The sequence below is a fragment of the Rattus norvegicus genome, chromosome 17 (assembly GCF_021556685.1).
Source record: "Rattus norvegicus strain SHRSP/BbbUtx chromosome 17, alternate assembly SHRSP_T2T, whole genome shotgun sequence".
NCBI lineage: Eukaryota > Metazoa > Chordata > Mammalia > Rodentia > Muridae > Rattus > Rattus norvegicus.
In genome coordinates this window covers 41,259,347-41,284,946 of record NC_141550.1, presented here as the reverse complement: position 1 = coordinate 41,284,946, position 25,600 = coordinate 41,259,347, and the positions used below count along the sequence as shown (strand labels likewise).

At 42.7% G+C, this 25,600-nt stretch overlaps 1 protein-coding gene and 1 long non-coding RNA gene across 10 annotated transcripts in view; one reads left to right on the top strand and one right to left on the bottom strand.

Annotated features, from left to right (window-relative positions):
* Positions 1-12,040: 12,040 nt before the first annotated feature.
* Scgn (secretagogin, EF-hand calcium binding protein) overlaps positions 12,041-25,600 on the bottom strand; it is a 42,134-nt gene continuing 28,574 nt past the window's right edge. For 2 of the 9 annotated variants that reach the window (XM_087590640.1, XM_087590644.1), the window contains 4 exons: positions 20,914-20,959; positions 20,204-20,263; positions 18,281-18,349; positions 17,217-17,451 (listed from right to left, as the gene is read on the bottom strand). In XM_087590640.1, the coding sequence (XP_087446766.1) occupies positions 17,422-17,451; positions 18,281-18,349; positions 20,204-20,263; positions 20,914-20,959 (205 nt within the window). In that variant the 3' untranslated portion in view covers positions 17,217-17,421. 9 annotated transcript variants of the gene reach the window in all.
* LOC100909739 (uncharacterized) lies at positions 15,471-25,246 on the top strand. The gene is given in 3 exon segments (NR_190681.1): positions 15,471-15,579; positions 18,490-18,644; positions 25,024-25,246. It is a non-coding gene; the product is annotated as an uncharacterized LOC100909739 (long non-coding RNA).

Genomic DNA, 25,600 nt, shown 5'->3' with positions numbered 1-25,600 from the left:
ATCCCATTACAGATGGTCGTGAGCCATCATGTGGTTGCTGGGAATTGAACTCAGAACCTCAGGAAGAGCAGTCAGCACTCTTAACCACTGAGTCATCTCTCCAGCCCAGGCCTGACCTTTCTTAAATACAGAAAAGGATATCGCTCACATCTTACAGTACACAGGACAGCCTCCCTCCACAAAGAGTCATCCACCCAATGGCAATGTCCTTAGCTGAGAGATTCTATCTGATGTTCTGCAAATACAATATAACAAGTATGAAGATCTTTCCAATGAGGGAATAGCTGATCAATACTACAGCCATGCCTGACAGCAGTGTGGGGATGGGAAAGGTGCAGAAAGTTCAGAGAACACTCCTTGTTCAGAACAATCCAAAGCAAATAGCTCTGGATTGACCCAGTTCTCCATCCACCTTTCCTACTGGGAATCCAAGTCAGTTGTTAGTAACTTAAACAGAAAACTCACTATTTCATGAATTTGGCGACATCTTTTCTGTACGATTTGGTTCAGGGTCTCTCCTGAGGTTGAACTCACATTGTTACCTGAGCTGCAACCTGTTAAGTGACTGTATGCCTGGAGAGATGTTTCTAAGCTCACGGCTGTGACTGTGAGCTGCAGCTTCCAGTCTTGCTATCGGTTCTCTCCAGGGCTGAGCCCAACATCCAGCGGGCTTCCTTTGGGCAAGCCCTTCAAGAAAACAAGACACTATGGCCTAGATGGACGCTTTGGGTCCTTTCTAAATTCATCTCTGAAGTTATAGACTGTGCTTTCTGAACCACCTTGCCACCATTGTACAGGGAAGTGGGGAAGCCCCAAAGGTATACCGTTTTACCCCAGACTGAGGGAGACCTTTATTGGTAGACTTTGAGTCAGTGTTTCCCAAATTTGTTAAGTCATAGAATTCCCTGGCTCCTAATTCTGAATAAATTTGAGGCTAATCTTGACCTACAAAAGCCTTCACAAGAAGATGGCTGCTAACAAAAAATGCTTCAGTTTGTTTTCTTGACCTGGAACGTTTATGAAATGTCCTAGATTACCTGCAAATGCCAAATGAGTATTGCTGGAAAAACAAAAATTTGATGTCCAAGACCTAATTTCTTTTTTTTACTTAATTTGTATGGGTATGGGTATTTTGGTTGCCTGTATGTCTGTGTACCACAGGGTACCCATGAGTGAAAACCAGAAAGAAAACAAAAAGGAGAGGACACGACTACTCCTAGCTATGGTGGAGGAGAAAGTTTATTATAAAAAGTGGTAGAGCATAGCCAGAAGCAAACACACCTGGGAGAGTCCAGAGTGGTCAGGACCCTGAACCACCCGGGGTGGGGTGGGGGGTGGGACTAAGAACAGCAGTGGAAGGTATAAAAGGAGCAAAATGCCTGGATTACATAGGGAAGAACCTCTGGGGGAAAGGCAGCCGAGATCCTAGGCTGGAGAGTTCAGGGTAGAAGCCAGAGTGCACTAGTTATACCCAGTAACAAGTAGGGACTGAGGGATGCTGGGAGAACATGGAGGCCAGGACTGCTTTGATATGTTAAATAGCTGCTTGTTTGAAACTTAACAACCCAGTACCTGCAGAGGCCAAAAGAGGGCACTGAATTCCAGTGGACAGGGGTTACAAGCAGTAGTGAGCTGCCATGTAGGGGCTGGGAATTGACAGGTCCTCTGGAAGAACAGTCAGTGTTCTTATTCACTGAGCCACCTCTCCAGCTAAAAAACATAAACAGTAAGCCTTCTTCCCAGGGCAGAGATGTTACAGCATCTTTCTTTGAAATCACCCCTTCTGGGATGGCTGTACCATACAGATAGCCTTGGCCCCACCTGTTATTTAGTAATTTCCCTACCACTGGGCACTTAAAGGTTTGGAAGGGGATTTCCAATTAAACATAGTACTAAAAACAAACTTCTTTTTACATAGAAATGTGTTCAGTTTTCTCCCCTTGGGATAGATGAGTAAAAGTGAAGTTTCTATTTCAGAGGTCAATTTCCATTTCTTTCCTTTTTTGGAAAATGTGTTATTGGGGAAAACTTGTGAAGAAAATACAAATGCTTCTGCACTGCCTGTTCCAGGAAAGGGTAACCATGCCTTTGTTTCAAAGGGTTACTATGATGACCTGTTGTTACAACAACCTGGCTATGACCAATTGGTCTTTGCTTCAGGAGGTCTTTATGACTAATTTGTTATGTTTATGTTCTGTAACCCTGCCTATTTGCCTGCCAGAGCTCCCACTTAGAAACTTCCTACCTTGAGGTGTAAAAACTTGTCCCCACATCCAAAGCTGACCTTTCAACTCCCCCTCCCCCTTTCAGGAAAGTCAGTCTATCTATGTGAATTTTTTTAAAGGTTTGCTTTAATTAATTTAATTTAATAATTTGGCCATGATTTGGGTTGGTGGTCTTTCTCCTCTTATCTGTGGGATTAATACTACATGGTATAAAGCAGAGTTTCGGAGTCAGAGAAAATGACCCTACAACAGGCAGATGAACACCCTAGCCATCATCATCCAAAAGAAAGAGACAAAGGCAAAGAGAAAGAAAAGGTCACCTCTTTGTGAGTCAGAAGAGTGAGCAGACTCAAAAGAACCTCCTAGTGGTTCCTTGGTGGCTATAACAGAGAATGTCTTTGGGAGGAGAAGAAGTCATCCCATGAAAAGGATTAGTATTTCTCCCATCTCTTTAGCATATCTTAAGGTGAATCTGCCTTCCTCAGATGTAGTCTCTTAGCCAGCGGTTGACTGGTCCTTATGGGATATTAGGTCTCTATCTGGGCCAGAGATCCATTCTCTCCAACAGAAGAAAATAGATTTTCCTTAATGTGTCTTTAATGCACATCACAAAAAGCCCCACCTACAGGCAAAGGATGTGTTCTAAACGCCTGTGCAACTCTCCCAAATTTTGTCTTTATCAGACAGTAATTCCATTTTAGGCATCCCTCAGGCCACCTCACACATCTTTCTTATCAAAAGAAAGATAAAAGGAAAATGGTTTCTTGGCAACATTTTAAGATGTAACCAGAGAGCTACCCAAAAGGTATTCAGGGCTGATGCCAAGACAGCGAATTAATTAATTAATCTCTCTTGGATCAGCCTGTGCCCACATTTAACTAAGTCTCACTTTGAGCTACTTTCCCTAAGAAAGTGTCCTTAGGTGTATTTTACTCTCTCCTGAACACCACTTTTTCTCTTAACTTTCACATTTAAGCCTACATTAAAATATGTCTGGAGAGCTGGAGAGATGGCTCAGCAGTTAAGAAGACTTGCTCTTACAAGCACCCACTTGAAGGCTAACTACTCTGTGTAGCTCCCCCAGCTCCAGGAAGTCTGATGCCCACCTCTGGCCTCTGCATGCACTGCACACATAAAGCGCACTGGTATACATGCAGGCAAAACACCTACATAAATAAAATCCAAATAGATCTTAAAATATCTTTAATACAATTCCAAACTCAGAGGCTGGAATGAAAGCTCAGAAGTTAAAAGATCTTACAAAGGTCCTGAGTGATAGTTCTAGAACCTGTGTAAGGGTGCCCACAGACGTCTGTAACTCCACCTCTGTGGTTACTTGGGCTCATGTATGATAGAGTGCCTTGGTACAGCAGGATTCCTGTGAGATCGCAGAGAACCTTAAGCAGCCACTATTGCCCATCCCAGAAGGAAAGTTGGCAGAGATAACCTGTCTCCTCACACAATGTCCTGCTTGAAGTACATAATTGGGGGGAAAAGAGAGTAGGAAATTGTTTGTAAGCCTCCTATGGCTGTAACAATTTCCTCATTCCCAACCCTTTCACTTCACACCTGTAAAGGACTGGAGCCAGGTTTTTTCCCAGGTAGACTCCTTAGTTCCTTACTTGAGAGGCTGCCCTTGATGTGCATGCTAATAAACCCAGGCCTATTCGTTGAAGGTCAGACTCTGGTCTCTCTTTGTCTTCTGTATTCTTACACTGCCCCAGAAATTTTACAGTGTGTTCACGTACAAAATTAAAAGTAATAAAAAAAATCTTAGAGGTTTTATATAAGTTTTAAATGACCCCGTTTTATTACAAATCAACTAATTGTGAAATTCTTTTTAGTGTCAAAGCTGCGAACCTTAGGGAATTACTTATTTTTATATTGCTGTAATAGATGTTGTGACCAAGGCAATTTATAAAGAAAGGCTGTATTTGGATTATTGTTCCAGGGAGTAAGGGAAGGAGCAGGCATGCAGCTAGAATAACAAGCAGAGAGCTCACATCCTGAAGCACTAACAGAAAGCTGAACTAGAAATGGCATCTTTAAAGTCTCCAAGCCCAACTGCAGTGACATACTTCCTCTAACAAGGCCACACCCCCTGAGCCTCCCCAAACAGCATCATCAGCTAGGGACCAGATTCAAATGCCTGAGACTATGGGGGATGTTGTCAAACTACCACACTCAGTTTACCCAGAATCACAGAAGTTAGTGAGGGCAGCAATATGTCTGTCCTCTCTCCACTGAGAACTGTGTGTATTCTAGAAACTGTCAAGGACATGTCAAAGCTCATTTAGTTTAGTGATGCTCTGACCTTTTATTGGCAAATTCCAAAATAGTCAGTCAGTCTCTCTCTCTCTCTCTCTCTCTCTCTCTCTCTCTCTCTCTCTCTTCTCTCTCTCTCTCTCTCTCTCTCTCTCTCTCTCTCCTCTCCATTGTTCCTCTTCTTCCTGTTTCTATTTTTCAAAATAGATTCTCACTGTGTAGTTCAGAATGGCCTGGAACTCACTAAATAGCCCATGCTTTAAACCCACAGCAATCCTCCTGCCTCAGCTTCCCCAGTGCTAGGATTACAGGCATGAGCTATCATACCCAAAAGCTAACTTCTAATCACTTCATGCCTGTATGCCCTTCTCTAAACTGCTTCCTCTCATAGTCCAAACACAAATCCAAAGTCTGTTTCATGTTTGTTATTGATGAGGGCTTAGAGACTAGAATATGATTGGTGGCTTCCTAGGGCCTATCCTCCAAATTTTGATTTGTGTCTCTTTTCCTGGTTCAACTGCACTTAGTCACCACCAAACATCCTGAAAGACAAATCCATAAATTAGAAAGAAGGGTGGAAGGGATGGAGGCAGGGAGCCCTATGTGTTAGGACTAAAAGTAACTCGGGGAAGGAAAGGGTTTCTTTGTAGTCAGTATATCACTGAGAGAAGCCAAAGCCGGAATTCAAGGCAGGGGTCTGGAGAAGAAGAAATGGTGAAGACATTTCTCCATAGCTTGCTCAGCTTGCTTTCTTATAGAACCCAGGGCCACCTGCCCAGGGGTGACACAGTCAATGAACTGGACCCTCCCACATTAATCACTAATGAAGAAAATACCCTCAACAGACAGACATGCCTACAAGCCAACATGAGGCTGGTCCTCAGTTGATAGTCCCTCTTCCTTCCAGGTGACTCTGATTTATGTCATGTTGACAAAACTAACCAGCACATGGTAAGTGTTCCTATCCTGCCTGATGGGGTAAGAAAATTTAGGTGAGTCAAAAACAGGCATGCAGAGAAAGCACTTACTGAAACACAGTACAAAAGGGATGGCAGGAAGGAGAGTGGTACTGAAAGTGGTCAGGTTTTATCAGCGTGCATCACTGGATGGCTAGGCAGACATCTCACTCCAGCCAAGGAGCAATTTTCACAGTACTTTGTGTTTTCGTGGGATCGCTTTTCTTGTCTGAGGCAAAAATAACCTTTTTCTGGGACTATCGTGTTCTAAAACTGCATCCATGGTGAGGAACCATTTCACCAAAGCTGGGCTGGGCAGAAGGCTGCACACATATACCGTATGCATGCATGCGTGCATGTGCGTGTGTATATGTGTATGTGTGTGTGCATGTGTCTGTTTCTCCCTCCTCCACCTCTGCAACCCCTCCCTCTCTCCCTCTGTCCCACCCTCCCCTTCACCTTCCCTCACTTGAAATGGAATCCAAAGCAAACTCAGGCAGTCTTTCTGCACGAAGACCCGGACAGGTGATTTAACTTCATGCTGTACCCCACCCCCACCCCTTTGCCTTCAGCATGAAGCTGCTTTTGTGTCACAAAAACCTCTAAGGTCGAGCTGAGTCATATCCCTTAATTGTTTCCAGAAGGAAGCCTTTCAGAAGATTAGTCATCCAGTCGTGAGAAACTCACCCTGGATTTTCACTGAGCCTCAGTCAGCTTCATGGAATTAGCACCATATTCCTCGCTGAATCTCTGAATTCAGAGCGAGAGGCGGCTGCTGAGCATTCAGGCCTTTGAGAAAACTGGCTAGAAATCCAGTTGTAGTTGCCTAAAAGAGAGGGCTGTGGTGGGCTCCATCTCGAGGAGGGGGAGTGCACGCCATCTTCTCCCACACACCTGACACCATTCCTGCCATGTTCCCAGGCACCAGTGGTTACAGATGCCCAGTGGGCTCCTAAAAGTCCCCACACGTCCCAGGATCCATGAGGAAAACAATGTGCTATGTGTAGAGCCTTGGGTGGGATCCCCAGCACTGCCAGAAAGAAGGAAATGAATAGGCTGTGTTGACTGCATTCAGGACAATGCCTGCGCTTCCCAGCAGAGACTCCTGTTACTCTCATTCTGTATACTTAGGGTCATTCACTATTACAGAGCTCTCAGAATGACGTTTTCTCCTAAGTTTTAACAAGAAATGACCTTGTACAGGGTATACAAGTTCCCTGAAGCAAAAAAAAAACTAGCCAACCAAACAAACAATAACAACAAAACAGGTTTTATTTCCTTTTTTAAAGTTTGGATTTGTCATGAGTCAGTGCTTTTGTACATTCATATCAAATGCCACAGACTTAATTTCACACTCTTTTCCCCAGCGTGTGTGTGTGTGTGTGTGTGTGTGTGTGTGTGTGTGTGTGTGTGTGTGTGTGTAAACCTGAACATAATGGGGAAAAAGAATGCAGATACCCTGGACTGGGTATCAGAGTTCTCACAGGCTGGCAACACACTGCAAACTCCATCAGAGGACCAGAGTTTAACTAGAAATGTCATCATCAGCCACATGGATGAAAAGGGAGAATATTGCTGTAGGGATATAAACTAGACCCCATCTTTAACCTTCCAAGGGTTCTGTAAGTAGCTGGTCCTAACCTATCTCCAAGTAAGGAAACCAAGAGGGACTTTCCCAAGGACTCTGGGATGGGTTGTGACCCCACAAAACTCCTATGTTAAGGACAAGTGAACTAGCTTAATGGGTAAAAGTGATTGCTGCCAAGACTGACAACGTGAGTTTACACTGTGGGACCCACTAATTTGTTCTCTTACCTCTACATGCCTCCCATACAAAATTAATTAATTGGTTCTTAAAATTCACATATTTTAAGTCCTGCTCTCTTGTACCTCAGAATATGATTTGGAAAGGGGACCATCACAAATGTGATCCACAAGATGAAGGTATACTGACTAACAGGTCAGCATCCACCCAGGAGGCCGGCCATGCAAAGATAAAAGCAGATTCGACGATTTTTCTACAGCAAAGAACACCAAAGATTACTGGAGAACCACAGACAGCCAGGAGCTGCACCTGGAACAAATGCCTTCACAGCCCTGACGATGTTCCCTCCTGGACCCCAGCCCTCACAGCCATAAATCTATACATTTTGGTGTTTAAGTCAACTTGTTCATGGCACTTCAATATGGCAGAATGGTGAAATAAATGTAGCTCTCCAGAGGGTTCCTCGAAAAGCCAAGATCCAGATCTTGTGACTTTTGGTACAGTGTGATCTCATGATAGACCAGCTGCCTTTCAATCACTTGTTTCTTGATAGTCCAGGCTGCCCTCCTGGAAGAGATGACCTCCATGTTTTGCTTAAAGGTCACCAACATGTGTTGTGGGAAGGAGAATGCAGAGTAGGGTATACACAGAGGTTACCAGGAAGCCTGGATGGGCCAGCAGACCCATTCAAGAAAATCCTGGGCTAAAACTGTTTCCTAATTTAGTTTGCAAACATTCTTACATGGGCAATGTAAGAGATAGAATGTGCAAGAGATAAAAGTCTATGTCCAATAGCGAATCGTTCAAGATTACTCTGAAGATTACTTTAGACACAGCCATAATCAAAGGCAGGCTTCTTTGAAAATGGGTGGGAGTGGGAGGGGAAGACATTCAGCTAATTTTAACAAGTGGACCAGACCTGTAGTGAGCCTCTCTGTCCCAAGGCTACCCACCACAGGAATTACCCAAATCTCTGTATTAGGTGTGATCAGTCTGTGTACCCAGAAAGTATGAGACAAAAAACTCAGGTTAAAAAAAAATTAAAAAGCAGGTACTCAGAAATTGGTCAAGGGACAAGCAAAAGTGTGCAATTTAGGTTCAGTTGACCTCCGGGATCACCAAGTATGAGTGAGTCTGGCTCTTTTGACCCCTTTAAGAGATCTGAAGAATGACATTTGGAAGCCCTCCCTCCCGATGCTTATGAGGCAGAGACAAAAACATGAATCAGCTGGCTACAAAGTGCAGTTCATTATTTGCTGCGGCCTTTAGGGTTTTTTGTGGAGACTCTACATCTGTTAAAGGTCACCGCCAGCCCTCCAGCCTGTGAAACAGGCCTGCCAGCCCCCTGATGACAGCATGCAGAATCTAATTGCAGGCTGCCCTCTTTGATGACTGAACAAATGCTGCCTTTCCCATCTCTAGAGTAATTTGGAGCTACACAAGCGCTGTGAGCCTGATGCAGCAGCTGAGAAGGGCTCTCAGATGATCACTTTGCAAAGCAACATCATTGTAGCGCTAACATTTGCTCCAGGATTACTATAATTGTGCCTGAAGTGAACAGTGCTGACTCAGAGTGACACAGATTTGTAAATGGCACCGCATACACAAAGCAAGGGTTTACACGCAACTAATTCCCTACTACCCTGTGTACAACATTCTATAACCCAATTGTTCTACTGTCTGCACTCTACAAAACTGAAAAGAAGAAATGATTCTTCTATGTCTTGGTTAAAGTGGGAGTTACATTTTGATAGATGGTAACAATGAGATGATGATGGTGGTGGTGGTGGTGGTGGTGATGATGATGGTGGTGGTACCATTGCTGCTGTAGATGGTAATGATGCTAATGCTGATGTTACAGATTCTTGTGGCAGTGATGCTGTTGATGCTACTGGTGATGATAGTGATGATGTTAACAATGATGGTGATGGTACTGCTGCTGGTGGTGGTATGCAGATGCTGATATTGGAAATATTGATGACAATGATGATGGTGCTGCTACTGATGATGATGATGGTGATGATGCTAATGATGGTGGAGGTGAAACTGCTGCTGAAGATACTGCTGCCATTGCTAATGGCGCTGCTGCTGATGGTGGGGATGCTGATTATGATGATAATGCCGATGGTGGTGGCGATGAGGATGTTTGAGTCTTCCGGCTCTCTGCTTTTTCTTTGTCACACTTGAAACACAATGAGAATTGGGAACACCCAAGATTCCTCTCTAAAACTGTGCTGTTTCTATAGTTTTCTTTTATGAAGCTAGCTACAATTCCAGTGCTCTGGGGTCCAAGGAGCTTACTCTGTTATTCCAAACCAGGTCTATTTCTTTTGTTCTACTTGCAAAGGAAGGAGCTTGGCTTGCCCTCCTGCTTCTCCAAGGTCCACTGATTTCTACTCTCCTAAATCTCTTCTTCCTTCTGTGTCTTCTCTGCAGACTAAGTTCTGAAGCTTTTGAAACAGAAATTTTTGGAAGACTTATATAGACCAAGGCAATGGGACAATGGGGTCTGCAAAATTAGTAATTTGGTGATTAACAAGTACGTAGTGGTTAACGAGTATGAAGAGATGGCTCAGTGGTTGAAGCACAGATTGCTCTACCAAAGGAGCTGCATTATCAACATCAGCCTTCATGACATAAGCTTCATGACAGCCTTAACACCTTCAACATCCTGGGAATCTGATGCCCTCTTCTGACCGCTGTGGGCACTGAATTCATGTGCACAGACTGACTTTTCCTTTCTCGCCCTCTCTCTCTCCCCCTCTCCTCCTCTCTATCTCTTTCTGTTTCTTTCTGTGTGTGTCTTTCTATCTCTCTGTCTCTTCTATGTCTCTCTCTGTCTCCGTCTCTGTTTTTCTTCCTCTCTGTTTCTTGTTTCTCTCTCTCTCTCTCTCTCCATATATATATATATATATACATATATATATATATATATCTTTGTGTGTGTGTCTCCATTTTTCTCTCTTTCACACACACATTTGAAAATGCATAGTTGCCTCCTAAAATTAAAATTTCACAATAAACACTTATCATAAAGGCAAACCTCCCTACCAGAGCCTGAAACAAATACTAGAAACACTGACCCTGTCTTTATTTAACTGAATGACATACTTTTCATGCTGTGTTTTGTACATTGTAACTTATTTAAATATGACATTAAGGTTTTCTTGTTTGCTTAGTTGTTTTTCTGTTTTCTTTTTGTGGTACAAAACCCAGACCTTACATGTGATAGGCAAATGCTCTACCAGTGAGCTACATCTTCAGCATTAAGTTTCTCTGACAGATCTAAAACTAGTTACATAGCCCAGGCCGGCCTTGAACTCGCAATCTTCCTACCAGTGTCCTAAGTATCTGGGATTATGTCCTTGACTCAAAAATCCTTTATTATAAGAGTTGTTCCAAGAAGGCTTGTGATTCTCAGCCTTCGCACCTGGAGTATCTCAACTTGTTCCATAACTGGCCATGTTCTAGCTGACAGTTACTAGTATGGTCCAAAACTGCCATAGTTACCTTCTCAATGAAAACAAAGAATGTTTAAGCCATTGTGTCAAAGCCACTTAAGCCTTGGGTCAAAACCCAGAGGTGAGATGGGACACTTCCTAGCTAAGAGACTTTAGTCATCTGTTTACTGTCTTTGATGATAAATATTATAATTGGCAAAACAGAAATAATAATAGCATCTTCAGCACAACCCCTCCTTTGTTGAGAATGCAGTTCTTCAGTAAGATGAAGAGCCTTTTTCTGTATTCTTTATACAAGGGCATGACCAAGATGTCCCTAGATTCCTTGCATTAAATGCAAGTGTCATGGGCCATCTGGAAAATCTTACTACCCTTTCAAATTTGGGGATAAGAACCAATCTAAAAGAGAAGTGAATTAATTACAAGCAGAGTAAATTCTGAGATACTGAGGATGAGGATAGTGATGACAACTATTTGGATGTCAACAGTGTGATTATGACTGTAGTGATAATAATATTCAAGTCTTCTTGTCCTTTGATTTTTCTTTGCCATGTGTGGGCGTGTGCATATCCCATAATCCCATGCCAAAATCCCATGCCAAATTCGAGCCTCAAGGAGAAAACTGCAAAGACTCGCTATTCTTTTAAATTTGGGAATAAGAAATATGGGTAAAAGATAAATGGGTTAACCACAAGAATGAATTCTGAGGTGACCGTAAGCATACAAAGTCAAAACTGATAGCCAAGAGAAATGTTTGATGTCCAGACCAGTGAGGAACTACTTGCTGGGTGACTATAGGGGAGAACACCCAAGGTATTTATAAGCAGAGATAGATGGAGCAAGGAAGCAAGATGCTGATGGAAGATCAAAGTCGCTCTTTCCACTGCCACTATCTCACCTACTGTTCATGTGGTACATTACATATATGAAATACTCAAGTCAGCTTGGCAATTAATACAATCTTCCCAGTAACCATGGTGATTTAATATTTCCGTGTATGTGTGCTTGTGTGTACATGTGCCTGTGGAGGCCAGAGGTCAACACTAGATGTCTTTCTCTATCCCTTCCACTGTGGCTTTTTGTTTTTGTTTTGTTGTTGTTGTTGTTGAGACAGGATCTCTCACTGTACCTGGAGCTCATCCACTAAGCTAGGATGACTGGCCAGCAACTGCTAGAGACACTGCCTCAAAAAAGAAACAAACAAAACAATGAAACATGATCCACAATGCTCTACTCTTCCTATCAACTTGGGGCTATTGCTAGCTCCCTGCAGCCAGTAGTTGCTTCAGAATGATGTCCCTCACTCTCTGCTAAGCCTTCCCTGAAAACCATCAGAACATGACAAAGCTTACACAAAGTCAAGCATATCTTCATTCTTGACCATAGATTTATTTCTACAAGAAGACATATTTGTAGAAGTGACAGCATGACACAGGTGACATTCTAACTGAGCAGAAAGGTCAAAGACAAATGGGAGATGGTAGAATGGATCACTGGGTAATAGGGAAAGTTGAACAGAGCAGGACCAGCAGGTAAACTGAGGCCCTGGAGGTGATAGGCCAAGGTCAAGGAACGAACATGGAAGAAGCTGGTTGAGGGCTTCCCGTGGGATAAAATCATGGCTGCCTCTGGAAGCAGCACCCTAGGGCCCCTCCCCCTATCAAGAGTACCAAACTGTCAGGGAGAAAGTCCATTAAGGTGGGTCCCCAAAGCACAAGCACACTTCTCACAGGAAGAGCACAGACACATAAGCAGAGAGCAGGGCAGTTGGGGATCAGGGGTTTATTTTTAGCCCAAGACACAGCGCCAGCTCAGACTTCTGGATCTTTCCATCCTTGTTCACATCGCAATGGCGAAGCAGAATCTCCCGGAACTTATCAAGATCCACACCGCTGATGCTAGGCTGAGGACAAGAGGACATGGTCATTCGGAAGTCCAGTGGCAGTCCAAGATTGCAGTGCCCTCCCCGAGGATAGGCCAAGAGGAGCCAGAGATGAGAGCCAGGGACAGCTACTGCCTCCTTACCCAACCCAGGTCCTTAATGTTTGCTGGCAATGTCTTGATTTCTCAGCTTGCCCCTTCAGGCAAAGTAAACAAATAAATTATTTTAAAGTAAAAAAAAAATTATTTAAAGTAAAAAAAAAAGATTTCCACATTGCTTCCCACTATTGTTGAAGAAAGCCTGCCTTATTAGCAATTGAACTGAGTACATTATACTGATGGGGGAAAACATTTTATCATTGTCCCTGGCTCTTCATGACCCATCTTCACTACATTTAGCACCTTTAGTTTAAACGAGGTTCAGACAAAATAAAAATCTAGTTTCCATGTTATAGATCCAAGTAGTTGTGGTGATTTGGGTATGCCTAGCCCAGGGAGTGGCACTATTTGAAGGTATGGCCTTGTTGGAGTAGGTGTGTTACTATGGGTGTGGGCTTTAATACCCTCATCCTAGCTTTTTGAAAGGTAGTAGTCTCATAGCAGCCTTCAGACAAAGATGTAGAACTCTCAGTTCCTCCTGCACCATGCCTATCTGGATGCTGCCATGCTCCCACCTTGAAAATTAACTGAACCTGTGAACCTGTAAGCCAGCCCCAATTAAATGTGTGCTTATAAGAGTTGCCCTGGTCATGGTGTCTGTTCACAGCAGTAAAACCCTAACTAAGGCAGAAGTAACTGAGGATTTGTTCCAGGCCTGCTTCCAGACTGAGGAGGGACAGTGGTACCTGCACTCCAGAGAAGCATTTCGAGTTCCCAGGCTGTACATGGGCTGCCACAGTGCCAGAATGACTGCCTCAAACACTACCTCATAGTGACAGCCTTTGCCCAGGCTTGAAGAGAGGCTCAGAAGAACTCAGCCTTCTTCCAGCGGAGAGCGCTGAAGTCTTTTTACCAGGTCTCCTGATTGATGGCCTGGGTCTGCCACCTCACACTGACACACTGCTCTAGAGAAAGCTGGGGAAGAGGATGAATCTAAACTGCAAAGCGGATGTCCAAAGAAAATCAGTGAATCTGATTTCATTCTTCTTAGTTGCTTGAGTTGTTTTAAGAGGGGGGGAAAAGGCAGCTTTACTTGAGAGACTTCTGAGCCCCTGGGAAGCACTCCTGACTCCCATCCCCACCCCAGCCCTGTCCATGCTTTCTTTACTTTCAAAGAAACCTCTAAAAAATAAATAAATAAAACAAAACAAAAAAAAAAAAAACAAACAACAAAACAAAACACTTCAATAGGGGATAAAGCTTTCCATTCCCAAACTAGAGAGTCACAACCAGTAGGGCTAATCTACACTCCATTCCGGGAGAATGCCTGACTGACACAGCATGTGTTCCTGACTGTGGCTCTGTCCTCAAACAGGAGGAGAGAAAAGAGTAGCAAATGGAGGAGCAGAGCAGGGTCGGGAGTGGGAGGGGCCAGACCTCTCACACCTCTGCAAATCATCAGATTACAGGAGTGAAGTGAAATGCATTACTGCCAGGTTCCTTTCAGTGTGCTCAAAAATTACAGTTTCCTGGGGCTTAGTAGTAGGTGGGCGTGTGTTGCAGCTCAAAGAAATGTGTCTTAGATGTTCAGCCAGTTGCACAAGAAGCACCATAAAGACTTGCCTGCCTTGCTGACTCAAGAGGTGAGAGATAGAGTTTTAAATTAGCTCAAAACTCAGCAACAGGATCTAACTCAGGAAGACAGATGGTTAAAAATGCAGAAGGACTGGTACAGACTCACTGACCCTCCGTATGTCACTGGACGTGGGTAAATGAGTAACTGGTTCTGTTCTACCCCTGTGATGTTTGTTCAAGCCCCCATTGTGCCCTACAGATAATGTTCCAGCCATTGTGTCCTGCAGATAGTATTCCAGGAAACCGGGGCCGAAGCCTAACCAGATGTGTATCAGACACAGATGCTTCATCAACTCTGACATTTACCCTAAAGGACAGGAATCAAGATCTGTTCTCAGGAGAATGAGGGCTTGACCTTTCCCCTGATTTAAACCCTAGAGTCTTAAGAACAATCCTGTGACTTTGAGAGTGTCCCCTTGTGACATTTTTTGGTATTTCCTTTTGACATCCCCTCATCTCCTGGGACTTGTGACTTCTTCCTTTAAAAAGCCCTTCTCCCAGCCACTCAGGGTCGACACCTCTGTCTCCTGTGTGGGATACCTGTCGACCCGGAGCTCTCCGAAATAAACCTCGCCTCTGCGCATTGCATCAAGATGGTCTCTCATGTGTCTGGGGTCCGAGACTTCCCGAGACTTGAGTAAGGGTCTCCCTTTGGGGATCTTTCAGAGGCAGCCAGAAGCAAATGAGCAGCTTTCATTTTAAATGAAGACCTTTTCTCTCCTCCACCTCAAATGACCACCTGAGACCAGCCCCAGTACAGCAGATTGAAAACTAATGATCTGCCTCTCAGGCGCCTTGGGAGTTGGAGTATTTTGAAACTGATCCTCTGACTCCAGGCATACCCATAGCTGGTGCTTGGTCCTGTGTGTGGATTTATGTGAGATTACTGCATCCCTCAATGTCACCATTAGGCTTTTATCCCACCCCACCCCTTTTACATTCCAGCTTCCTGAAAGAATGAAAGCTGGAATGTAAAAGGGTATTTAGCCCATCAGTCAGCATGCCCCAGGCTCTGTGCTAGGTATCCTGGCTCACAGACCCTGGACATGTTCTAAACATCATAGGCCTGAGCTATATATGGTACTCAAGGTCAGCCCAGCCAACTTAGTGAGATTCTGTTTCAAACTATAAATAAGAATAGGCTTGGACTTCAGCTCAGTCACAAAGTGCTTGCTGAGAATATGTGAGGTCCAGCCTTCAATCCCAATCATGACAAGCAAAATAAAAAACAAGCAGGAGAAGAAGCTGAAGTCTGTAGATGCTGATACCCGTGATCACCTTGCCAGCCAGTGGTGAGCCTGGGCCTGGAATACCAGGCAGACAGCCTAGGACAAGAATTCTTAGGCTCTAGTCTCCTTGGCTTCTTAAATTTTACTTTATTTTATTTTTGATAATTTTAATGACTTTTAAGGATTTAATTATTTTTACTTGTATGTGTGCATGTATGTTTGTGTATATGTGTGGTATTGTGTATGTGTACATATGCACAATGTCCAAGGAGGACAGAGAGGTTATCAGATCCCCTGGAGCTGGAGTTATCACCCTAAGTGATAGGGTGGTTGTGAGCCACCGAGTGTGGTTATTGGAGACCACATGCTGGTCCTCTCCAAGAGCCAAGGGTGGTCTTAATTGCTGTACTGTGACTCCAGCTCTTCAACATTTTTATATGTAGAAATAATTTAAAAATCAGAAAAGGAGGCAAATGCTTTAAAATTATGGTGTTATCAGTTGCCCTTGGACACAAACATCCTGTCTTTGAGGCTGTCATGCATGCCTTTGGCACACTTGGATTTCAGTCAAGATTATCCTGTATGGCATGGTCATCCATTGAGTAAAGATTCCTTTGGGAAACTCCCTCCCATATTTTTATAATTTTCCAGCTCAGGAATGCACTCGAATGATGATGGCCAATTTGCTCTAAAACAGTAACAAAGACTGATACTTTGGGGGAGTCATTTTGTCTCCAGGGACTATGATAGCTGTCTACAGATACCACTTATCCTTGGAAGGCAGGTCTCACTGGACATCTCTTGTGGGTGACAGGTCAGGCAACAGAAGGCTTAAGAAACTTGTTCACAGTATCAAGTCATAAATAACTGATCTCAAATGGGACAACAATGCATATGTGTCATCAGAAGAAAATTTTTCAAGCAAGAAGGAAGGAAGAGGAGAACAGATAGTAGGCGATGTGGGAGGAGGATCAGACACTAAGTGTGTTACTTTGGGGGAGTCATTTTGTCTTCAGGGACTATGGTAGCTGTCTACAGCATCTCTAGGCTTTGAGGGCCTATGTTCAAGCTTTACCCAATGTGGAAGAAAGCCTCCTCCTCACTGCCTATGGAAAACAGTACTCTCCTAGCAGCCTTGGGATGAAGATAGAGAATCTCAGATCCCCTAGCACCATGCTACCTGCATGCTGCCATGCTTCCCACACTATGATAATGAACTAAACTTCTGAAACTGTAAGCCAGCCCTAACTAAATGTTGTCCTTTTTAAGAGTTGCCTTGGTCATGGTGTTTCTTCACAGCAATAAAGCCCTAACTAAGACATGAAGTGTCTGGAGAATGCTTTCCAAGTTCTACACAGGAGGGAGAGGATTTCAGAATAGATCTATTTTACTTCCACATGTGAGACTCATCCTTGTGTCAAGACCATGGGAGGAATAGCAGCATAAGCTCCATGCCTGATTAAGGAATCCACAGGCCTAAAATCAGTTAGGACCCTGATTCTGTGACACAGAGGAACCTAGGCAGCAAGCCATAGCATTGAGTCCATCAGAGCAAACTAACACTCAAGTTGGATCAATCCATCTGCCATGAAACTTTAATATACCAGAGATAATTCCTTTGTTCCCATTACTTAAGCTATAGAAGAGGTAGTAGACAAAGCGGGATTGTCCTTTAACTATCATTTCAAAAGGAAACACCATACAAATATCTGTCATTTATTCTGACAGGGAAATGCATGTATTTCAGCAGGAGCCAGAGGACAAGGGGGAGAACAGCTAAAGCCATGGAACAAAGGGGGGAACAGTTGAGGGATCACTGTGAGGAGGACAATAAGTTGGGAGCCCAGAAGATGTACCAGTCAGTGATCCTGAGTGGATGTCAGATAGAATTGTGCCTGTGTCTGCTCAGTCACAGAATGTCAACTTTCTGGAGCTCTGTGCAAAAAAAAAAAAATGATAACCACTGCAAGGTTTCCTCATCTTAATCATATATGCAAATTATTCTGAGACTCAATGTAATTAACAACTGTTACTCTAATTTGTTGCTGTCTGGGACAGCCAGGATGCAGTCATTGTGCATCTAATAATGTACTTCAAAGTAATCCCTAAGTACAAAGGCGACTAAATCCACTGTCTACACTGCTCCCTAGAGAAAGAGAAGCTGGAATTGTCTGCCTAAGGAGATTATAAACCAGTACAGAGAGTAAAGTTCAAAAGAAGGAGATTACCTTTTTAAGAACATTGTCGACCCTACAGAAAATGGCTGTGTGCTATATTAAAACCTAAATTATCTCAGCCCAAGCCTCAGCCATACCTAAGAGGAAGTGCCCATCCTAGGCTAGATGTTCAAAAAGCCCTTGATGCAAAACACGTTATATGAAATTAAATTTAGAACTGTAGTTATAATAATAAGCAAGTCTGAGAGAGGCAAGTAAAGGGGAGAAAAGACATCGGGCAGCTGAAAAATAAAACAGTAAAATACACAGTAATACTGGACTATTTGGGTAAAGCAAATGACTTTAAAATGATGGTTAAAAGACAGTTCTGTGTTGAGTATATGTTATTTTAACTCATGTATCCTAAAGAAAACAAAAGGAATTTGTTGAGTCTCATAGAATATCAATGGTTATTAAATGGAAATGCCTCTGGACCTTTCTCTCCAGTATTAATCTTCACCCTCACTCATTCTCAGAAATAATGCAATTTGTCACAGTGTCAAACCCAATGCATGATGGGACTAACCCTTCCAGACTCCTGAACTCACCTGGACCAGTTCCATCATGTCTTTGACAAATCCATCCACTTCTGGGCCTTCCAGGGCTCCAGTTTTACTCTGAAAGATAAAAAAAAATCCAACCACTTAAATATCATTATCGTAATTTGAAAAGCTAAATAATAAATTTGACAAATCAGCCAGTCAGTGTTCATTTGTAACTGCCAACCAATTTAGGAATGAAATGTTCTGTGTTTTAGCCTCATGGGATATGAGTGCCCTGCAGGAATGAAAAGAATCCTTCATCAATAGCTTCCTGCCCCCAAATAAGGAACCATTGCTCTGTTCTCCTCAGCAAATAACATTGACATGAAACTTACTGCCATCTGCTTCCCAAATGAAGGCTTCTGTTGGGGTAAGTGTTAATTGCATAGCAATGGCCCTTAAAGGGACAGGCTGAATATTTAAAATGCTTGCATTATGACAGAACAATCATTTAGTGATTGCTGAAAGTGTAAATTTTAAATAGCGTAAAATTTTAAATTTTAAATCAATATATGAAACATTGTTTTTTTTTTTGTATATAAGATGTTTTCTTCCTACTCATTCTGTAATCTATTGTCAACACGAAAGTAAAATGAAGCCCAGACACTCCAATGTGTCCATTTTGTCCTGAAGTATCTGAGATAATAATGCTTTCTACTTCACAAAGTTTTCAACATATTTATTTTTATTTTCTGTGTGGGGGTGTTTTGTTTGTCTATATATCTATGCACTGTTGTGTGCCTTGTGCCTGTCGTGACTGGAAGAGGGTACCAGATCCTCTAGAATAAGAGTTACAGACACTTGTGAGCTGCCATGTGGGTGCTGGGAATTGAACCATGGGTCTTCCCGAGGAGCAGCTGTTTCTGTTAACCACCAAACCATCTCTCTAGCCTCTCCCTATCTCTTAATTTTTGAGACAATGTCTCACTGTAATCCACACTAGTCTTGAACTCAGTAAATCCTGCTGCCTCGACCTCCAGAGTTCTGGGTTAAGAGGCAAGAATCAGCAATCCTGTATACTGTCTGTTCTCTTCATGTTTTCTTTGTCCTCAACTTTTAAGGTGTTGTTTTGAAACTTGGTTTCCTTGGCTGGATTCACTAGCAGTCCTGCTGCATGCTGAGCTCTTCTGTAAAGGCTCCTGGAGTTCACTTAGCTCACTTAGCTAACTTAGCGCCATCAGATCCATTCTTATTCTAATCACCCTAGCTTTACAGCTGGGGTCGGGGGAAGGTGGGGAGAATACAGAAGCTGAGGTACCCACCCCAGCTCACAGAGCTGACCAGTCCAGAAGGAAAGCTGAGCAACAGACACACCCTAAATAGCCAGGTGCTGCCCCCCCTCCCCCCTTAGTGCTTGTGTTCAGAATGCAGCCTGGTTATTCTGGGACATTAATTTCATGGACAGGGTTCTTAGACCTTTTCCACCTTTTTGCTCATTTTTCCTCTTTCTCATATTATCCCACCTTTATCTCTAGAAATTCAACCCTGTACCATTTGCTGTTTTAGAATGACTATCCCTACCTGAAGAATGGCTGTCACTTACTCTATAAGAGAAGCCATGTTCCACCAGGCAGAAATGACTGTGCCTCAGTCCTTTAGTTGGATAGGGAGGATTTTTCTGTTTGTTTGTTTCTTTTTGCACACACAATAAATGGATGTCTTGTCTTACAAAAAAGACTCTTTCTCATATTTTTATGAGGTAAAATAGAATCATGAGTTCATCCCTGTTTAATGATAAATCAGTTTTGCCCATTCTCTACCCAGTCGTCTGTTCATATAGAGAAGATGGGCAGCCTGGCCTACCTAACAACACCTACAGGGGACTGCAATTCATTGTCTCAGTTTAGACCTTGTTGGTACAGCAGTGTCACACAGGAACAAACTGGGCTTTCTACCTAGAGACGGCTTCACAGCATGAGGCTCACTTACAACATCATAATGGGCAAAGATTTTCTCAAAGTCCCTCTTCCTTTCCTCAGTAGAAGAAGCCTAGGTGTGAAGAAAACATTATGTCAGTACAGTAGCACATAGCCACAGGTGTATAACTCCGTGGGATGCTGGGTAATCTGTATCAACTTTGAGTCAACAACCCTTAAAGTTTCTTGACTCCACTTTGAGCTTCTCCAGCCTCTAAAAGAGTTAAAAGACAAATGGATGCCTTTTGCTATAGTTTGAAGAGGAAATGTCCCCCACAGGGTCATGTGTTTGCAGTTACTTGTCAGCTGGTAGGACTGTTTTGGGAGCTTATAGAACTGTTAGGAGATGGGGGTGGGGTGGGGGCATTGTTGAAGAAAGTAAATTACCAAGCAATAAGTTTTTAGATTACATAGCACAACCCTACTCCCTACTGGATTTCTGCTTCCTGTTCTCCTCAGAGGTAAGCAAGCTCCCATGTCCACAGTTACAAGCAGCTCCTGCCACCAGGAACCTCCCCCACCACGATGGTCACTATGGACTGTATCCCTATAACTGTGAGCCAATGTAATCTTTCCTCCTTCTACTTACTTTAACCAGGTATTTATCATAATGACAAGAAAAATAAATAATTTACCATCCTTTTGTTCCTTCTCTGCATATTTTCCAGATATATAAAGAAGCACGGGTAGCAAAAACCAATCAAAAGAAATGTCACCACTTACATCCATTTTAAACTGAAGAAGGAAGTTTTCCTGAAGAGCCAGAATCCTAAATGGGAAAAAGAATAGAACCCACATGACCCTCTGTTAACTTTCCCATCAGTCAGCAAATACAGAGCCTGGAGAGAGAAGAAAAGGTTGATGGTTTCCACATTATCCTGACGATTAGTACAGGCACATAATGCAAGGAGAATGCTAGGCAAGCCTTCCTAGAGATTAGCCTTCACTCTACAAAATGTTAAAGACCCTTCCTGATGGGAAATTAGACTGTAGGCTTCTGAAAGTTCTCCCCACAAATGCAATAAGAAAATTGAACAGAATGGTCAGAGCAAAAGTCTTTGGCAGTCTGGGGAGTGCTCATTCTGTAAAAAAGGAAGAATCAGCATGGAGTGAGTGGTAGTGCGAGTCTATAGGTCTGGACAGTGAAGCAGGAGACTTTTAAGTTTGAAACAACCTGATCTTCAAAGACACTGTCTCAAGGAACCCAAATAAAACAAAAACCCAAACAGAAAAGCTAGCTACATCATGGCAAGAACAAGAAATGTTGGAGCATTTTGTTTTCCCACCTGTACACTGAGCCCCTGAGGAGAGATTTGGAAGTCATTGCACCAAGGAAGTCTTTGCCTGAGACTATGGCTTAATGGTTAAGAAGTAGCATATCATGAGCAAGGCCTCTATACCCAGCTCCCACTTCATCCACAAAAAAACCTAACCATCTCTTTTCAGCCATGAATTGACCATTGAGCTACCCAAGAAGAGACTTGAGTGGATACACATGATGAAGAGAATAGACTCCATGGAACTAGTTAAGAAATGCCACCAAAGAAATGAACAACAAAAGTATCATCACCCACAAATATGTCCTGTATGGAAAAGCAAACAGACTCCTCAGTCTGAAATGAGGGGACACCAGGCAGAAACTGAAGTCCACTGAAGAGTAGAAAGCAATAGTACAGGTGCATGCGAGAGCAAACAAAAGGCAGGGTGAGGGGCTGGAGAGACAGCTCAGTGGGTAAGAGCACAGGTTGCCTGGTAGAGGGTACAGTTTCAATTCCCAGTACATGACAGCTCACAACCTTCTGTAACTCCAGTTTCTGGGGATCTGATGCCCTCTTCCAGCTTCTGAAGGCAATAAGCATATGACTGATGCACAGACTACATACATGCAGCCATAAAAACATACAGACATACAGACATGCAGCCAGAGCCCTCATACAGACATACAGACATGCAGTCAAAGCCCTCATACAGACATAGACATGCTGCCAATACAGACATACAGACATGTAGCCAACTCCCCACATACGTGCTGCCAAAGCCCTCATATAGACATACATACATGCAGCCAGAGCCCTCATACAGACTACATACATGCAGCCAGAGCCTCCATACAGACATACAGACATGCAGCCAAAGCCCTCATACAGACATAGACATGCTGCCAATACAGACATACAGACATGCAGCCAACTCCCCATATACGTGCTGCCAAAGCCCTCATACATACATATTTTGAAAAGAAGCACAATGAATGTAATTTTTTGTTGGTTTTAATATTTTAGCCCCATCAAGAAATTATTCAGCATGTGTACCCCAGGCAGCTTCACATACTGCCAGTTTCTCAATAGACCAAAGCAGGGAAATCCCTTGAACACATAGCAATAGCCTATCAAAGAAAGAAAAGAAGGAAGGAAGGAAGGACAAAAGAAAGAGAAAGAGAAAAATAGGTGTTGATGGGTACACAGCATGTAATGCTGTGCTTTCTTCAAACATGGGGGACTGGAACTGTAAACAAGTACAAATTTACTATAATATTGATAAACTGCTATTAATCCAACTTGTTAATGGTAAGCCCCCAGAGAAACACTAAGAAAATAACACAAAATATGTAAATAGTGAAATAAACAAGAGAATGAAAAGATCATTAAAACATATCTACTTAACATAGAAAGGAACAACAATAACACAGATCAAACTCAGAAAAAGAGCAAACATAAATCCTAACATCATCATAAATGCTGACATCATCAGTAACTGCAGTAAGTGTGTGGTTGTTGACAACTCCGTTAGAAGCAAAAATTAGCGAAACTTAAAGGATAAAACAAGCTATTGCTATTTGCAAGAGGCATAATCATCAATAAAATCCAAAAACCCAAACCCAAACCTATTCAAGCTGATATACAAGAGCAGCACAGTTATGAGAGGCACTCTGCACAGAACACTCGATTATACTTCTGTACACTAGAAATGAGCAAGGCAAACACACACATGCCTGTTGTTACAGCAGTCTACAGGCTGAGGTGGGAGTAGTGTGAGTATAAGGCTGGCCTGCCTGACTAAGGAGACTCTGTATCAAATCAGAAAGAAATGAAAGAACAGGAGGGAGAAATGAATGCGGAGGGAGAAAAGAAAAGCAGGAAGGGAAGAAAGGAGGGAGGGAGAGAGGAAGAGAGGGAGGGAGGGGAGAAAAGGAAAATAAAACAGAACTATGATGATTTGAAAAGAAATGTCCCTCTGTGGACTCATGTGTTTGAACACTTGGTCTCCTGTTAGGCATGCTGTTTGGGGTCTGTTTCGGAACCTTAAAGACGTGTAGCCTTGACAGAGGTAGTACATCACTGAAGGAGTGTTTTGAGGATCTTGTAGCCTCACCACATTTCCTGTTCTCTCTCACTGCTTCCTGTGTGTGAATGAGAGTGTGACCAGGCAGCTTTCTGTTCCTGCTACCATGCTTTCCCAGTCATCTTAGAGTCTATCGTTCTGCAACTGTAAACCAAAACAGCTGCTTACATTGCTTTTGGTCTTGGTGTTCTAGCACAGCAACAGAAAAACAAAAAACTAAGACATGATTTAATGTACCATTCCATATATGACATCATCAAAAAAGATCAAATAATTGAGAATAAATTGAACAGAATAGGCTCAACTTATAGACTGAAAACTCCAAAATATCTTCTAGAGAAACTGAAGACCTGGAAAGATGGAAAGATAACTGTCATTTGTAAAGTTGAAGACAATGTTGTTAGGATGACAATATTTCCCAATTTGAACAGCAAATTCAGAGCAAAATCCATGGAAATCTGAGTTGCCATTATGCAGAAACTGACTATCTGAACCTAAAATTACATCAAGATATGCAAACAGGACCAGAAGAACCAGAACGACTTTTAAGAAGAACAAAAATGGAGGACTCTACACTTTAAAAGTTAGTACAAATCTCCAGCCATCAAGGCCACACAGAGACTGGTGTTTCTACTTGGCACTGTCATGGAAAATTAAATATAGAATTACCATATGAACCAAAAGTCTACTTCTAAGAATATAACCAAGAAGAGAGGCTCATCATACTCACACAGCAGTACTGTTCATAGTATGTGAACAAAGTGTGTGTCAGCTGATAGAGGGGCAGAATATGACAGACATACAGCAGACTATCCAGCTACAACAAGAAATTCTTGGGTCAATGGTCAGTCACAATAGACACACATTATTGCAAGTAACATAGCTAGACCTGAAAAACACATGCATGATTCTACTTATATTCATATTTCTCTTTACCTCTATCTGTATGTGTATGTGTGTGCACATGTGAGTGTGTATATGTGTAGTTGAACTTAACAGTCTTATACATGCCAGGCACCAACGTAGTGCTGAGCTACGTTTTCTGTTTCTATTTGTATGGAAAGCAGAGACTAGGCAGACTTCAATGGAGGGAACGATGAGACTGAAAGCTCTTGTCACCTATACTGCCCTGATTTCAAAGACTCTTCCAGACACTGACTTTTCTTCTTAGGAGTAATTCTCAAATCTTTCTGACTTTGCTTGGGGTAGAGTTGCCTCAAATGCTCAAGAAAAGCATGTGAGGTGGAGGGAGCAGAAACAAGGATGGGGTTGAGGTCCGTTGCTGGGTCTATGGAGAGAAACACTTATTCTTCTTTGACTGGTCTCTCGGTGTCCCTTTTTCATCAAAGTGACCAAAATTCAGATGGCAGTCCTGTGGAGAGTCCATTAGGAATACAACTGGTCCTAGGAGGCATGGAAATCCATCTAGTGTACCAGACTAAGTATTATGGCCAGGACTGACAAGAGTCTTCCTATTGTTTCTATTCACAGACAACCTTCAAGACCAGGGGCTGAGCCCAGCATACTCAAAGGCTGTGGATTCATCATCAAGAACAAGAAACGGATGGAGGACCACACAGAGATACACAATACCTAAATGTCCCCACCATGGTATGACACAGCCAAGAAATTTTTCCTAGAAGTTGTGTTATGCTTTTTTGATAGCCAGCCTCTGAAACAGTGAAATAATTAAATGTTTTCTCTTTCTAAGTTAGCCTACCTCTGACATTTCATTACAGTAGTAGAAAGCTGCATGACAACACACATAGCAAACCATCAGTGCCAAGTCACCTCACACTCATGGGCTATGTTGCTCCCGTTCTCGTCCTCCCCCTTCCCCTCAGCCTTCAGGTAGAACTCAGGGTAGTCAACCCTCAAAGGCCAGCAGAGAGATAGCTCTACTAAAGTTTAATCAGTTTTTACTGTTCCGAATTAACAATTTAACATTCCCAAAGTCAATGAATAGCTTCAAGTTTCTTTCTCTCTTTCATTTATTATTATTTTATTATCATTGTCATCATTATTGCTTTTGTTTTGCTACATTTTGGATTTGGAAGGGTATCCCAAT